Source organism: Phanerochaete carnosa (assembly GCF_000300595.1).
Source record: "Phanerochaete carnosa HHB-10118-sp unplaced genomic scaffold PHACAscaffold_7, whole genome shotgun sequence".
In the NCBI taxonomy this organism is placed as follows: domain Eukaryota; kingdom Fungi; phylum Basidiomycota; class Agaricomycetes; order Polyporales; family Phanerochaetaceae; genus Phanerochaete; species Phanerochaete carnosa.
The window spans coordinates 1,137,033-1,150,902 of NW_006767634.1; the positions used below are offsets into that span (position 1 = coordinate 1,137,033).

The following is a 13,870-nucleotide window of genomic DNA, read 5'->3' on the forward strand; positions in this document are numbered from 1 at the left end:
TGGTCGTCAAATGACCACTCGTTGGAGGCCTCCAGAGCGCCGTTGATCAAAAACCCCGCATCCACAAAAAGTCAAGCTTGCCAAAGTGCCGGACTATCTCATCAATGAGTTCCGCTGTGGACGATGCGTCGGCCTTGATAACAATCGCCTTGCCCTTCTCCTAGGCATCAATTTGCCGGGCGAGCTCGTTCGCTAATCAAGTAGGTGACCATGACGGACGCGCCATCGGCTGCATAGCTCAATCCTAGGTTTGAAGGCTGCAGAGTTGCCGCACAGCATGGCGCCAGTGTGCTGGACTTTTGACAGCTCGAGTTTCGCCAGGGTAATCCGCGCTGGCGTACATGCGGGGCTACAGAGTCTAAACATCGTGCTCGCGTACAAAAGTTACGACGGCGGAGCCGGGCGCACGCGATGTTGTTGAGGGCGGGATCGATCGGAGGCGGGGTCGGCTAGGTCGTCGGTTCGATTCCGGCGTTAACCACTACTTACTTTTTCTCAGTTTTCTGCCAAAGGAAGTATCAGTTCGACCTCAAGGCCTCGTAAACAATTACCTTTACTCCACGGTACGCATATTTTCATGTCGTCGCGTGCGTTAACCGTCTAAGTTACCATGCATGGACAGCGATTCTCCTCTGCCATCGCGATAGCCCTGTCACAACCGCGATCTACGGGATAGACCACATCTTTGTCCCTCGCGCCTGCCGAGTGCATGCCCTGTCTCTTCTCCGCCGGGCCGTTAACAGCTTCCCGAATGTGGCCGTTCTCCAGGCGGGGGATGCTATGGACTAGTATCATAGCAGTGCTCCAGTGCATATTCGATGACATCCGTGCGTGATATGTCGCCCCCTTGTCCGCAGCTTTCCGTGCATCCCGACGTGCGCAATGTGGGCAATGTCATGCCAGCGGGTGCCTAAGGTCGGCCCTGTGGGAAAGGATCCGACAGAGGAGGCTCCACCCGTTAGTTTAGGCCGTTCATTAACATCAGCAACGTTTCAAGCTCAGGCCGGGCTTGTCACACAAAGCTTCGGCAGCTTATCGCATGGCCCTCACCGTAAGTGCATACCTTCCCAGCGTACAAACTCTTGATGTGATGTACACATATCTTTGTTCGCCCTCAAAATGGGTATATTAGACACTATCACCGACATCCGTAAAGGAGAGAGAGACGATGATCGAAGACTGTCTCGGGTCATCCGATTCGTCAGTGCACACAGTATCGGAAAAACTGCTACAACTTTAGGTGGCATGACGCCGAGGTACTCGCATAGAGCGGGGGCGACTTTGGCAACAGATAACGATTCTCACATGATGTATGGATCAGGCAAGGACCCGGTCGTGAAATACGCAAGCTTCGTGGCGGCTGTTAAGGCGCACGTCTCTCGCTGAACATGAGCCTTCACGGAATGGGCATCTTTCCGACGGTACGCGCTCATGGTTGACGTAGAAAACAAGGCGCAGCATTCGTGCGATGCTAGGACTCATGTCGTCTCATGTTCGTACCTGTTAATTTCGCGCACATTGAGCATTTCCATGGGTATCCACCCAAAATAGAGGCGCGTACCCACGTGCCGGAAGTACTTGGGAGTCAATGTCATTTTTCCATCGCGCGGTTTCAATAGGAAAGGCAAGGCACACGGAAGCTTCTCAGTTTTTCGCTATCTTCTCATCGCAGCCGGCGAAAAGATCCCTGCGCCGCTGTGCCTTGCACACGCGGAGACGGCAACCACGGCAACCCTCCTGCCGGCCCATCGATGCATTGACACGTCCAGCCCCAGTCGGGAACAGAAAATCCCTTTAGGCATTCCAGATGCGTCTTGGCCATTCCGCAGGCTCAAGGACCTAACAAGAAGCTTAACACCGCTGCTGCGTACGACCTGGAACCCATATCAAAGTGAACGACGTCGGCGAGAGTGGCATGCTGTGTCGCCAGGGGTACGGTGCAGCTGTAATCCTCCTATACATTCAGGTATCTTTAGCCCCATGCAGCGGATGCCGTGCTGTGTTCCGCATGGGAGCTTACTCTAGAGCGACAGCTGCAGACAGCTGCTTGTTCCCGCATCGGCCGGCTCCAGATGCATACTGCTGTAACTCTATAAATACTGACCACCTTCGATCTACGGGACAGGAACGCTCATCCTCAACTTCGCCCTTATCGCAAAAGCGACCTGCCCTAGTCATGCGTGTCCTCGCTGCACTGTCCGCCCTGCTCGTTGTTGCTGTCGCTTCGGTACACGCCCTCCCTGCTCCCGTAAGTACATGCCACAGGCAAGATACACTTCAGGCATTGACCACGGAACGCAGATCGAAATCGACGAGGACTTCATAAGCAGCGCCGGCTGGAAGCGTGAGGCGAACGCTGAAATGTCATAGCTAGCATATACACGACCGGTGCGTGAGTGGCTCACTCGTTCCAGCGACATGACGTTGAATATATCCTGTTGTTCAGTGCTTTAGCGTTGGCGAGCCTCCGCAATACACCAAGATGCGGTGCTAATGTCGTTCTGTCTTGCGCTGTTCATGCTGCTATATATACCCTACTTTCTGCTGCTATGTATGAATATTGCTCAGGGCAAGACTTCCACGGACTTGTCAGATTATCTGTAGCGTATTTAAGCATAATATCAGCAAAATACGTCGGAATCTCTCCACAGGCCTCGCGAGCTAACTGGCACGTAGTGAGCTGCTGGACTCCAGTGTCGATTATACCGGCTCCAACAAGCGCAATTTAGAGCATAACCATGACCAACAACACTATGGTGCCATCACATATTGTTGGAGGATGCAAGTATACTCAGCTTTACGGTAGACCCAGGCCTAAGAGTCGAAACCAAAAGAGCGAGGCGGGAACGTGACAGCCCGCGCAAAGACCGAGTTACTGTCAAAATGTCACGTTATAGTCACAAGGGTGACTCTTGGCGACCGTGACGCGCGCGTAGACGCCCAGTCATCGACCACGACTTCGAACATGGCTCGCGGCTCATTTTCTGGAGGCGGGAAACGAGGCCGTGGGGGCTCACGGTTTCCAAACCGTGGTGGAAACATGCACTTTAGGGGCGGCAGAGGGCGAGGACGAGGCAGGGGAGGCGCATCGGCGAACAGCGAGCCAGGCCCACCGCGCGAAGACGACGGCACGCAGCTCGCAGAACGATTCGAGCAAGTCAGGCTCCAGGATGAAATTGACGAGAAGATGGGTTTTGCGAGGGTCTCGGAGGGCCCTACGAAGGAAGGGTGGCTGATCAATATGCACCCGGTGCGTTCTCATTCTTTGTCAAGCTTCGCTCAGCTCATCTATGCGCATAGACGTTAGTAAAAGATGCAGAATGGCCATCAGGGAAAGCTGCTGTGGACTTTTTCTTTATTCAAGACGACGGCGGTATGTTCAGGTGCACGCTACAGTACGAGCCTTACTTTTACATCGCCTGCAAGGTACGTGTTAATCTGAAGCTAGCACAGTACCTGAGCTGAATATTTCGCAGAGCGGGATGGAGACTGTGATAGAGGAGTGGCTGCTTAAGAAATACGAGGGCGTCATCTGCCGCATTACACGGCACAAGAAGGAAGACCTGCAGATGCCAAACCACCTACTCGGCCACCGACGACTCTACCTGCAGCTGCAGTTCAGGAACGTGTCAGACCTTTTGGCGGTCAGAAAAGACGTTATGCCCTTGGCTCTCGCCAATGGTGCAAAACTTGATGCCGTCGACGCGTACGCCGAGGTCGTCCAAGCCACAGCGAACGAAGCGAGCATGTCGATAGAAGTCGACTCCGAATGGGCCATGGATGTCGACAGTGTCGCTTCGAGTCGACCTGGAGGCAAGGATCGGGATCCTAGGGAAGGTATTATCGATATCCGGGAGTTCGACGTGCCATACTACTTGCGCGTTGCCATGGATAACGAGATTCGCGTCGGTCTCTGGTATGCCATCACCTTCGAGGGCGGGCAGCCAATATTCAAGCAGCTAGTTGAGCGTGTCAAGCGAGCCGACCCCGTCGTCATGGCCTACGACATTGAGACGACAAAGGCGCCACTCAAGTTCCCTGACCAAGCCATCGACCAAGTCATGATGATCTCGTACATGGTCGACGGCCAGGGGTTCCTCATTACAAACCGTGAGATCGTTAGCGAAGACATCGACGACTTCGAGTATACCCCTAAGGAAGGCTACGAGGGTCCCTTCGTAGTTTTCAACGAAGCTGATGAGGTATGTCCAGGCATTTCACTGACTATATGCGAACTTATTCGCGACTACAGCCTTCAGTAATTCGTCGTTTCTTCTCTCATATTCAGGAAGTCAAACCTACCGTTATGGCAACGTTCAACGGAGACTTCTTCGATTTCCCTTTCCTGTACGCACGTGCTAAGGTTCACGGAATCGACATGTTTCTCGAGACAGGCTTCGTCATCGATTCTGAAGAGGAGTACAAGAGCAGGACGTGTGCGCATATGGATTGCTTCCGCTGGGTCAAGCGCGATTCGTACTTGCCACAAGGCAGTCAGGGTCTGAAGGCCGTCACCACGGCGAAGCTTGGGTATAACCCCATCGAGCTCGACCCCGAACTGATGACACCGTGAGTCAGTGCATATGCTACTGCCATAGTTTACTCACAGGTACGCAGGTACGCGATGGAACAGCCACAAATTCTTGCCCAATACTCCGTTTCCGATGCAGTAGCGACTTACTATCTCTACATGAAATATGTCCATCCGTTCATCTTCTCTCTATGTAACATCATTCCTCTCAAAGCGGACGAGGTTCTACGCAAAGGATCTGGCACACTTTGCGAGACACTTCTGATGGTACGTTCTCTGATTGCCTCTGCCGATACGTAGTAACATGCTATAGGTCGAAGCATTCCGAGGCAACGTCATCATGCCTAACAAGCACGAAGAAGAGCATGGAAAAATGTATGAAGGACATCTGGTCGCAACCGAGACCTACGTCGGAGGACACGTCGAAGCTCTTGAAGCAGGTGTCTTCCGGAGCGATATCTCGACGCAATTTAAGATTGAGCCTTCCGCTGTGCAGCAGGTCAGCCTTCTTAGCTCATGCAAAACCTGTTGCTGACCGAAGGAAACAGTTAATTGATCAGCTGGATGCTGCGCTGACTTTCTGTATCGTCGAAGAGTCCAAGTCGTCGCTTGAGAGCGTGACGAACTACGACGAAGTCAAGGCACAGATTCAGGCCAAGCTCGAGGAAATGCGCGACAATCCTCTTCGCATGGATAATCCGCTCATCTACCACTTGGATGTCGCCGCCATGTACCCCAACATCATGTTGTCCAATCGGCTCCAACCGGATTCCGTCGTGGACGAGTCTGTATGTGCCGTCTGCGACTTCAATCGCCCCGGCAAGGTCTGCGACAGGCGAATGACCTGGGCATGGAGAGGAGAATTATTCCCTGCGCGTCGTGACGAGTTCAACATGATCAAGCATGCGCTGAATCAAGAGACGTTTCCGCCCAAGAAACCCGGTCAACCCCAGCGAAGATTCTCTGATCTCGCGCCGGCCGAACAGACTGCGCTTCTCCACAAGCGTCTTGGCGACTACTCGAGAAAGGTCTACAAGAAAGTGAAGGATACCAAGGTGGAGAACCGCCAGGCGATCATCTGCCAGAGGGAGAACCCCTTCTATATTGATACCGTGCGCCGCTTCCGCGACCGTCGGTACGAGTACAAAGGGTTGCACAAGACGTGGAAGAAGAATCTTGACACTGTCCTTTCTGAGAGCCGTTCCATTGCGGAGGTTGACGAGGCGAAGAAGATGATCGTGCTCTACGACTCGCTGCAGCTTGCACACAAGTGTATCCTCAACTCCTTCTATGGCTACGTCATGCGCAAGGGCGCGCGCTGGCACTCAATGGAGATGGCTGGCATCACCTGTTTAACGGGCGCGACTATCATCCAGATGGCCCGGCAGCTCGTAGAGCAGATCGGCCGACCGCTAGAGCTCGATACCGACGGTATCTGGTGCATGCTCCCTGGTGTCTTCCCCGAGAATTTCAAGTTTAAGCTGGAGAACGGGAAGGCTATTGCGTTCTCCTACCCTTGTACTATGCTCAACCACCTCGTCAACGCTCAGTTCACGAACCACCAATACCACGACCTTGACCCTGAGACCGGGGATTACAAGATTCATAGCGAGAACTCGATATTCTTCGAGTTGGACGGACCGTACAAGGCGATGATCCTCCCGTCGTCGAAAGAGGAAGACAAACTCTTGAAGAAGAGATATGCGGTCTTCAATGACGACGGTTCGCTTGCTGAGCTGAAGGGCTTCGAGGTCAAGCGTCGGGGCGAACTACAGCTCATCAAGATCTTCCAGTCTCAGATCTTCGAGAAGTTCTTGCTCGGCACGACGACCGAGGAGTGCTACACTGCGGTAGCTCAGATCGCCGACCGGTGGCTCGATGTACTATTCAGCAAGGCAGAGAGTCTTGGTGACGATGAACTTGTCGAACTCATCGCCGAGAACCGCAGCATGTCGAGGACCTTGGCGGAGTACGCCGGCCAGAAGTCGACCTCGATTAGTACGGCTAAGCGGCTCGCAGAGTTCTTGGGCGATCAGATGGTCAAGGATAAGGGTCTTGCATGCAAGTTCATCATCTCTGCAAAACCCCTTGGTGCACCTGTCACCGAGCGTGCGGTACCAGTCGCGATCTTCTCCGCCGAGGAGAGCGTCAAGCGAGCGTACCTGCGCAAGTGGCTCAAGGATAACAGTATGACAAACTTTGACCTCCGGTCGATTCTCGACTGGGGCTACTACATCGAGCGCCTCGGCTCCGTCATTCAGAAGCTCATCACCATTCCTGCTGCGATGCAGAAGGTTGCGAATCCCGTTCCGCGCATTCGCCACCCTGACTGGCTTCACCGCCGCGTCGTGGCGCAAGGCGACAAGTTTCACCAGCACAAGATGACGGAGTACTTCGGCAAGATGACCGTTGACACTCTGCAGACCCAGCAAACCGAGGCCGACATCGAAGATATCGGCGGCACGCAGAGTCGCGATGGTCGCAAACGCATTGCGGTCGTCAACCGCAAGCCCAGTCGCCGTGAAGAGACGCCGGAACCCGCATCGGAGTCACAGCTTCCCAAGGTGAAGCCTGAGGTTAACTATTCCGCTTGGCTACGAGGCGCCAGAGTCCGCTGGACGCAGAGGCTGGCGAAGAAGCTCGGCTTCAACGATGACGCTGTCGTCCCGGAAATGTTCAAGGGCGTCCGTGTCAAGGACACGGGTCGTTGGGACATTGTACAGATTCGCCAGATGAGAACGCCAGGCAAGTTCACTCTCTGGCTCTCAACCGACACCGGCCTGGTATCTGTACCGCTCCGGATTCCGAGAGAGTTCTACGTGCACTTGCGCATAACGCCGAAGCGTGATCACTTCCGGACCGACATGTACAGCGTCGAAAAGGTCGTGCGGACTTTGCCACGCGATCAGCCCTGCGTTAACCTGTATAAGCTGTCCGTGCGAGAGGAGACGTTCCTTGAGGAGCAGGAACATTTCATTCATTTGACTAACGACCCGAGTGTCGATGGAGTATATGAGCAGCAGGTATGTGCATTCCGTGTATTTCGCGGCCGACGCTTTCTGACTCGACATTGTAGGTGCCACTAGTCACTCGCGCGTTGCTCAAGTTGGGCAAGACCTGCGCTACCGATATCAGCGGTCTGACACTCAACCGTGCCGAGGTCACTGGATTTGACCTAAAACAACTAGACAGAGCTATGGCAAACTCGTCTCGTGTCAAGTATCTTGACGAGGGACGAGCTACTAAATGCACACTCCTCTTCCACGCGATGTCCAGCTCTGCAAATGTTCATGTGTTCGGCCTTTTCCTTCCATCGGGCCCAGTTAGGCTGCACATCGTCGATCCTGCAACTCGCCGCCAAGCACTCGTCCGCTTACCGGAAACCTACCTCGACTTGCTGAACAAGCGTCCAAACCAAGGCTCCAACATCTCCTTCACGTACCCTGATTCGCTTGATTTCACGACTACCTACCACGCGAACGACTTCATTGCCATGAAGGCCATCTCTCGTGAGCTCGGTCTCGCGGAGAACCAGGGCCTGACAGTCGTGATCTCGTCTCTGAAGGAGCAGACTTACTTTGACGCATACATTCCAAAGCTGGCAAAGTTCCCAGTTTTGTCGATGTCGAAGGCCAAGGCCCTCCACTCTTTGGATGTTCTCCCATGGCAGCCTGCCGCTGCCCAGAAGATGATTCGCCGCTACCTGACGATGGGCGCCTGGTTGGATCGTACCATCGCCCTCGCAGATTACTATGACGTTCCGGTTGGACACATAGATGGCGACCAGCCGTTGCTGCTCGCCGATATCGAGTTCGCCCGTCGGTTGACCGCACAAGACATTCTACTTTGGTGGTCGCCGACCGATCGGCCGGATTTGGGCGGCATTGAAGACGACCGCCGGCCCACTGAGGAGCTGCCCAAGACCGAGTTTATGTCCCCCGGATGCTACTCGAACGTCTGTTTGGAGATCACGGTCCGGAACCTCGCGGTCGACGCTGTCTTACACTCGATGATCGTGAATGAGCTAGAAGGCAGCGGCGGTGCCACCGCATTTGATGCGACGAAGAACTTGGATCAGTACACCGGCGACGATACCCAGAAGGATCTGACGTTAGGCGAATCCAGCGTATCTCCGATCACATTCAGCATTCTCAGAGGCATGGTGAAGACGTGGCTCCTCGACAAGATTCGGGGCAACTTCGAAAGTCCTGCTTCACTCGCCATCGACCACTTCTGGCGATGGATCAGCTCAAATTCATCCCACCTCTACGAGCCTAGCCTCCACAGGTTCGTCCACGGCCTCATGCGGAAAACGTTTATCCAGATCCTTGCCGAGTTTAAGCGGCTTGGGTCGCACGTTGTCTATGCAGACCTGAGCAGGATTCTCCTCGTCACCTCGAAGCCACCTGGGACAGCTCACGCCTACGCCACCTACATCACCACGGCTGTCACTTCTCACGAACTCTTCCAGCATGTCTACCTTCACACGGAGCGCTTCTATGACTTCCTCATATTCATGGACCCAGCCAACCTAGCTGGTATTGTTTGCGAGGACCCACTCGCTGTCGATCCAGCCGAGGAGCTGTGTCTGGAGATGCGCTGGAATATTCAATCGTTTTTGCCGCCTGCTCTCCAAGAAGACTTCAAGAAGGCGATACGGTACTTCCTCGTCGAATTCTTCAAGGTTAAGCAGAAGAGCAACGCCGGTGGTCGTGCGCCGCTTCGTATGATCCAGAATGGCCCTCCGGGCGCGACACAGCCAGACGCAGGAAAGACTAAAGAGCAAGAAGACAGCAAGGAGTTCGTCCAACGCAAACTCCTTCGGCGGATGCTGAAGATGGTTGGCAATGTTATCGATCAACACCGTGGGGCCATGATGGACGAAGAAATTTTAGCTCAATGGCAGTTCCCGGTGCTTCCTGGATCACACCTCCACATGACGAACCCTGTCCTCGAGTTTGTCAAGTTTACCTGCGCCATTTTTGCGTTGTCGAAGGAGTGCCAGATTGAAGTTGGCCTGCTGAAACGCAATCTTCTCGAGCTCGTCGGAGTGCGAGAATTCTCATCCGAGGCGGCCTTCCAGAACCCTTGTGAGCCGCTCAAGCTCTCTAATGTCCCCTGCCGACACTGCGACTCTCTGCGCGACTTCGACTTCTGTCGAGATCCCGAGCTGGTGGAGCTTGCCGGCCAGGGTGCTCCGCGCTGGACATGCGTCAATTGCTATGGAGAGTACGACCGCACCATGATCGAGTTCGCTCTCATCGAGATGGTCTGGGAACTCGAGCGGCGATTCGCACAGCAGGACCTCCGTTGCACCAAGTGCAAACAAATTCAGTCGGACAACGTCTCTCGTTTCTGCCAATGCTCAGGTAACTACCAACTTACTATCAGCAAGGCGGATGTTCGACGTCGTCTACGAACCATGGTTAACGTTGCGCTGGTGCACAAGTTCCCAAAGCTAAGGGTGCGTTCTGCTAGATTTTCTCTATATTCACAGCACTCAATCAGCTTGTAGGAATGCGCTGAATCTCTGTTGGGCGCCTGGTAGATATCAGCGCGACTCTTTGTCCATTCTCTTCCATCTAGATTCTATGTTGTTTCGCTGTCGAGTTGCTATCGGATGTATACCATATGTGACACTCGTGTATTCATAGAGCACGTCGACCTGACGCATTTTGATTATGACTATTAGGCGATAGCCGTTGAAGTTATGTAGGCTAAGCTGGGAAAGCTGATGGTAATAAATTAGAGCGGTCCATATCCGACCTCAACTCTAGGAGGAGCTGTCTCCCTTGTGTTTGGTGGGTCAATGCTCATCTCGCCCTTGAGGTCCTCAAAGAACTCTCGCGTCATCCCGGCCTTCTCCCTGTCCTCGACGTTGAACGGACCCTTCACATCCCCCCTCCACCCACGGCGCACCTCATCTCTGAATGTCTTCACGGGATCGATACCTTCGCGTTCGCATAGCCACGTAAACCATCTGTGCCCTGCAGTGACGTGGGTCACCTCGTCGGCGTGTATAATCTCGAGCATCTTGACGCTCTCTTCGTCGCCTGCCTTGGCAAACTTCGCGATCGTGCCCGGGTTGACGTCAAGTCCGCGTGCTTCGTGCACGAGGTGGATGATGGCGAGTCGCGAGCGCAGCGACCCGAACGTCACCCGCGCGGACTCCCAGAGGGCGGCGTGCACGGGGATCGAGCCGTATGGCGTCGCCGGAGAGAGCGCCGCAAGACGCGAGGTGAGCAGGGTGAAGTGTTTTGATTCGTCTAATGCCATCTTGGTAAAGTCAGAGAAGAAAGCGTGGGGCAGGTCCGGATTGCTTGGTCCAAAACGAGCGATAATGTCCCACCTAGTGAATGACGCATGAGAAGGTTGATACTCTTGCCTCAGAAGACGACTCACGCCAGGTCAATGCTGCCGCCATGGCAAACTTGCAATGAGTATGTGCCCTAGCTTACCTGAGTTGAGAATTCGGTACTCACGCCCACTGCTCAATATTTGCCAGCGCATGGAGCATAACAGCTCTGTTTTTACGTCTGCTCATTTGCCGTGATTCTACAGTATTTTTGATGATAGCCTCCTCCCGAGGCGGTTCCTCAGGCGGTCGAGGGGCACTAGCGGAGCGGTGGCCAATAGACTTGATTACTCCTGTGCGGAACGCATTCACAGCATGCCTTGTACGTTGAACCTACGAAGAACTTGAATACTACTCGAATTTGTCAAGAAATACCATAGACTTGCCTTTAGAGTGGGATCCGCGGTGTTTAAGATTAGGACAGCCCATTCGATCAGCGTCTTGGGGGGATTCCCTGCCGGAACGATTGGCTCCGGAGGAAGATCAGATCTTTTTTCCGGTGCTGAGGATAGCGACAAGTGCGAAAGATCTGGAGGCGGGGGAGGTGGGTCTGCAAAATCTGAAAGCGAGCGTCAGTCTCAGAAGTCAACAAAGCAGACTACGCTGTAATTCACCTTCAGACACGGGTCGCAGTTCAACGAGCCGCCAGTTCGTGCCGCCTTCCGGTGCCTCTACCCATACTCTTTCCTCTGGGGGGTCGGAGCCGCCGGGTCGGACTTGTACCGCGTAAGTGCAGGCCTTGAGTCCTGTCTCGCTATGCCCAGTTTTCAAGTCGAAGTCATATCTACTCCAGTCAAAATGTAGAGGATGAGTACTAAGCTCCGCAGCGACCTCACCACACTCACCTATGCCATGGACAAACGAGCACTAGGCTGCTGTCGCATTCCTCTATTTCCGCATGCGAGATATCTGCGCCAAGGTGTGGACACTGCGCCTCCATGGCATACAGCTGCTGTGCAACCTCTTGAGATTCTGCTGAAGAAAGCTCATCCTCCGGTGTACTTATCTTATTCGCAATGGCGGTTTCTGAAGGTGTGAGCCGGAAGAGAATGAGCTGGTGGTACACTCCCTCCTGCGAACGCAACGTCAACAAGTAGCGAAAATGAGTGAGAAGCTGTTTCAAAGGCGAGACACTGAATGCTTTCAGTCATCTTCAAGCAGCATTTCAATTCGCAGAATAATCCCTTACAGTAGGAATTCTTGGGCCATGTTACGGCGAACGGGAGGTCCAGCAAAACTGTTGTGCAGACGAGCCAGAAAGACTGGCTTTGTCGCAATCGGTCGAAACCTGTTGGTTATATACCGTGAGCTTCGCACAGGAAATAGACTAAACAAAACTTTGTACCTTGCGTAGTTGAAAAAAAAACTTCGATAGAGAGCGGACATGGGATTTGAACCGGACATGCCAGGGCGGGTGATAACCAACCCGCACGTCCTTAAAAGGAAACGTTCCCGGGGCCTCGTCTTCACCATACACCATGACACCCTCGATATGCCTTGCAGTGAAGTTTTGATTCATGGCTACCGTAGGGCTGCCATCTCCGCATGTTGCAGCGACAGACATGCAGAGTGGTACTTACCCGCCGGGCATTCGTCTGTATGTCGTCAACGCCAAGTCGTGTTTCTCCTCGTGGTCGTCCTTCGTGGTCGTCCTTAGAACCGCAGGCTTCTACATAAAATATCAGATGGATATATGCTGCTGGCGTATGCAGGCGGGTCCCATGTCGTTGCGAAACGGTATCGATCACAAGAACTTCCCCGCCTGCCGCGACCCTGACGAACGTTCAGATTGTCCCCAAGCGTTGTGGCGTGGATTTTGCCGGTAAGTCTCCTTCATGCGATCAAACGCACCACGGCCCGAGCAGAAGACCATGGTCGTAGTTCCGGAGTTCTTCAGTTAACCTTCTCCGCGATATTTCAGGCATTGTGCGCCGCACGCTCAAGGAAGGCCCACTCCCACCTGATGCCAACGCACATCGTGAAGTGGATGCTGCACGGCCCGCTTGGCACCATGCTTGACGACATCACACCGAACTTGTATCATTTGTCCTCAGTGGCTGTTTCTCCGTTGGCCTCTAGGGAAGGGTCGCTACAATCAGCTCATGGTCATATGCCTGCACCGTCATCATGTGGGCCGGACATTTCTCCAATGCAAAGCCTATATAACCTCCTCGAATGCCACATCTCCCCTACACGCTACTAGCGAGGCACAATGTTTTCAAAGCTCCTCATCGCATCTCTCGTCTCTCTCGCACTGGCTTCGCCCACGCCAGCCGGGCTCGAATCTCGTGCGAGCATCGACACGTCTACGCATTGCGGACAATGGGACACCGTCACTGCCACTCAATACGAGCTTCTTCTTGACCAGTGGGGCATCTCTGGCGCAACTGGTTCGCAATGTGCCAGCCTCGTCAGCTTGAGCGACTCCACCATCTCCTGGAAAACCAACTGGACATGGTCCGAGGGTTCGGGCGGGGTCAAGAGCTTCACAGACATTCAGCTCAACCAGGGCATTAACCAGCAGCTGAGCGCGATCTCCAGCATGCCAGTCAGCCTTCACTCTATGTATTCGGAGAAGATGCGTTGCTTACTCGTTCATACAGACGACCTGGAAGTGGTCCCAGAGCAGCTCTGGTACCGTCGTCGCTGATGTAGCATATGATCTCTTCACGTCGAACACCGCCGGGGGCTCGAACGTCAATGAGATCATGATTTGGCTGGCCAACTACAACGCCGGGCCCATCTCATCCAGCTACAGCTCGAGCGGCCAGCCCGTGCCGGTTGCTTCGGACATCAGCCTTGCCGGACAATCCTGGAATCTGTACAGCGGTTCCAACGGCGCGAACAACGTCTTCTCCTTCTTGCCCGTAAGCGGCACCATCACCAGCTTCAGCGGTGACGTCATGGATTTCTTGAACGTACGTGTCTGGAGACGAATCTACGTAGCTGAAGCGCTGACGGTCCGTCAGTATCTTGTTCAACAC

General features: G+C 54.0%; 4 protein-coding genes across 4 annotated transcripts; 3 read left to right on the forward strand and 1 right to left on the reverse strand.

The window, feature by feature from the left end:
• The first annotated feature begins 1,901 nt into the window (after positions 1 to 1,901).
• PHACADRAFT_210949 (uncharacterized protein) lies at positions 1,902 to 2,799 on the forward strand. Its single transcript, XM_007397891.1, has 4 exons — positions 1,902 to 1,966; positions 2,126 to 2,248; positions 2,302 to 2,388; positions 2,447 to 2,799. Exons 1-3 carry the CDS (start codon positions 1,916 to 1,918, stop codon positions 2,368 to 2,370), a joined length of 243 nt encoding a protein of 80 aa, XP_007397953.1. The 5' UTR covers positions 1,902 to 1,915; the 3' UTR covers positions 2,371 to 2,388; positions 2,447 to 2,799.
• Positions 2,800 to 3,040: 241 nt separating this feature from the next.
• On the forward strand, positions 3,041 to 10,079 carry PHACADRAFT_99155 (uncharacterized protein; the record flags this gene model as incomplete). The annotated part of the gene is made up of 10 exons (XM_007397892.1): positions 3,041 to 3,250; positions 3,301 to 3,426; positions 3,477 to 4,202; positions 4,253 to 4,569; positions 4,618 to 4,798; positions 4,845 to 5,030; positions 5,080 to 6,939; positions 6,970 to 7,554; positions 7,608 to 9,995; positions 10,047 to 10,079. 10 exons carry the CDS (start codon positions 3,041 to 3,043, stop codon positions 10,077 to 10,079), a joined length of 6,612 nt encoding a protein of 2,203 aa, XP_007397954.1.
• A 144-nt stretch (positions 10,080 to 10,223) lies between these two features.
• PHACADRAFT_259480 (uncharacterized protein) lies at positions 10,224 to 12,965 on the reverse strand. Its single transcript, XM_007397893.1, has 10 exons — positions 12,808 to 12,965; positions 12,467 to 12,708; positions 12,232 to 12,407; positions 12,076 to 12,174; positions 11,732 to 12,019; positions 11,501 to 11,670; positions 11,273 to 11,445; positions 11,014 to 11,219; positions 10,934 to 10,945; positions 10,224 to 10,880 (listed from the first exon to the last, which is right to left on the reverse strand). Exons 4-10 carry the CDS (start codon positions 12,093 to 12,095, stop codon positions 10,277 to 10,279), a joined length of 1,473 nt encoding a protein of 490 aa, XP_007397955.1. The 5' UTR covers positions 12,096 to 12,174; positions 12,232 to 12,407; positions 12,467 to 12,708; positions 12,808 to 12,965; the 3' UTR covers positions 10,224 to 10,276.
• Positions 12,966 to 13,098: 133 nt separating this feature from the next.
• PHACADRAFT_30290 (glycoside hydrolase family 12 protein) lies at positions 13,099 to 13,844 on the forward strand (the record flags this gene model as incomplete). The annotated part of the gene is made up of 3 exons (XM_007397559.1): positions 13,099 to 13,434; positions 13,490 to 13,804; positions 13,833 to 13,844. The coding sequence occupies 3 exons, from the start codon at positions 13,099 to 13,101 to the stop codon at positions 13,842 to 13,844; spliced, it is 663 nt and encodes a 220-aa protein (XP_007397621.1).
• Positions 13,845 to 13,870: the final 26 nt, after the last annotated feature.

Excerpts from the sequence above, each read along its gene's own strand:
- PHACADRAFT_210949 (XM_007397891.1), top strand. The coding sequence starts at position 1,916 with ATGCTGTGTCGCCAGGGGTACGGTGCAGCTGTAATCCTCCTATACATT. Across the intron at positions 1,967-2,125 it reads TAATCCTCCTATACATTCAG|GAACGCTCATCCTCAACTTC; the intron begins GTATCTTTAGCC and ends TCTACGGGACAG. Across the intron at positions 2,249-2,301 it reads TACACGCCCTCCCTGCTCCC|ATCGAAATCGACGAGGACTT; the intron begins GTAAGTACATGC and ends CACGGAACGCAG.
- PHACADRAFT_259480 (XM_007397893.1), bottom strand. The coding sequence starts at position 12,095 with ATGGCCCAAGAATTCCTACT. Across the intron at positions 12,020-12,075 it reads ATGGCCCAAGAATTCCTACT|TGTCTCGCCTTTGAAACAGC; the intron begins GTAAGGGATTAT and ends GAAAGCATTCAG. Across the intron at positions 11,671-11,731 it reads CTCGTTTGTCCATGGCATAG|ATATGACTTCGACTTGAAAA; the intron begins GTGAGTGTGGTG and ends TGACTGGAGTAG.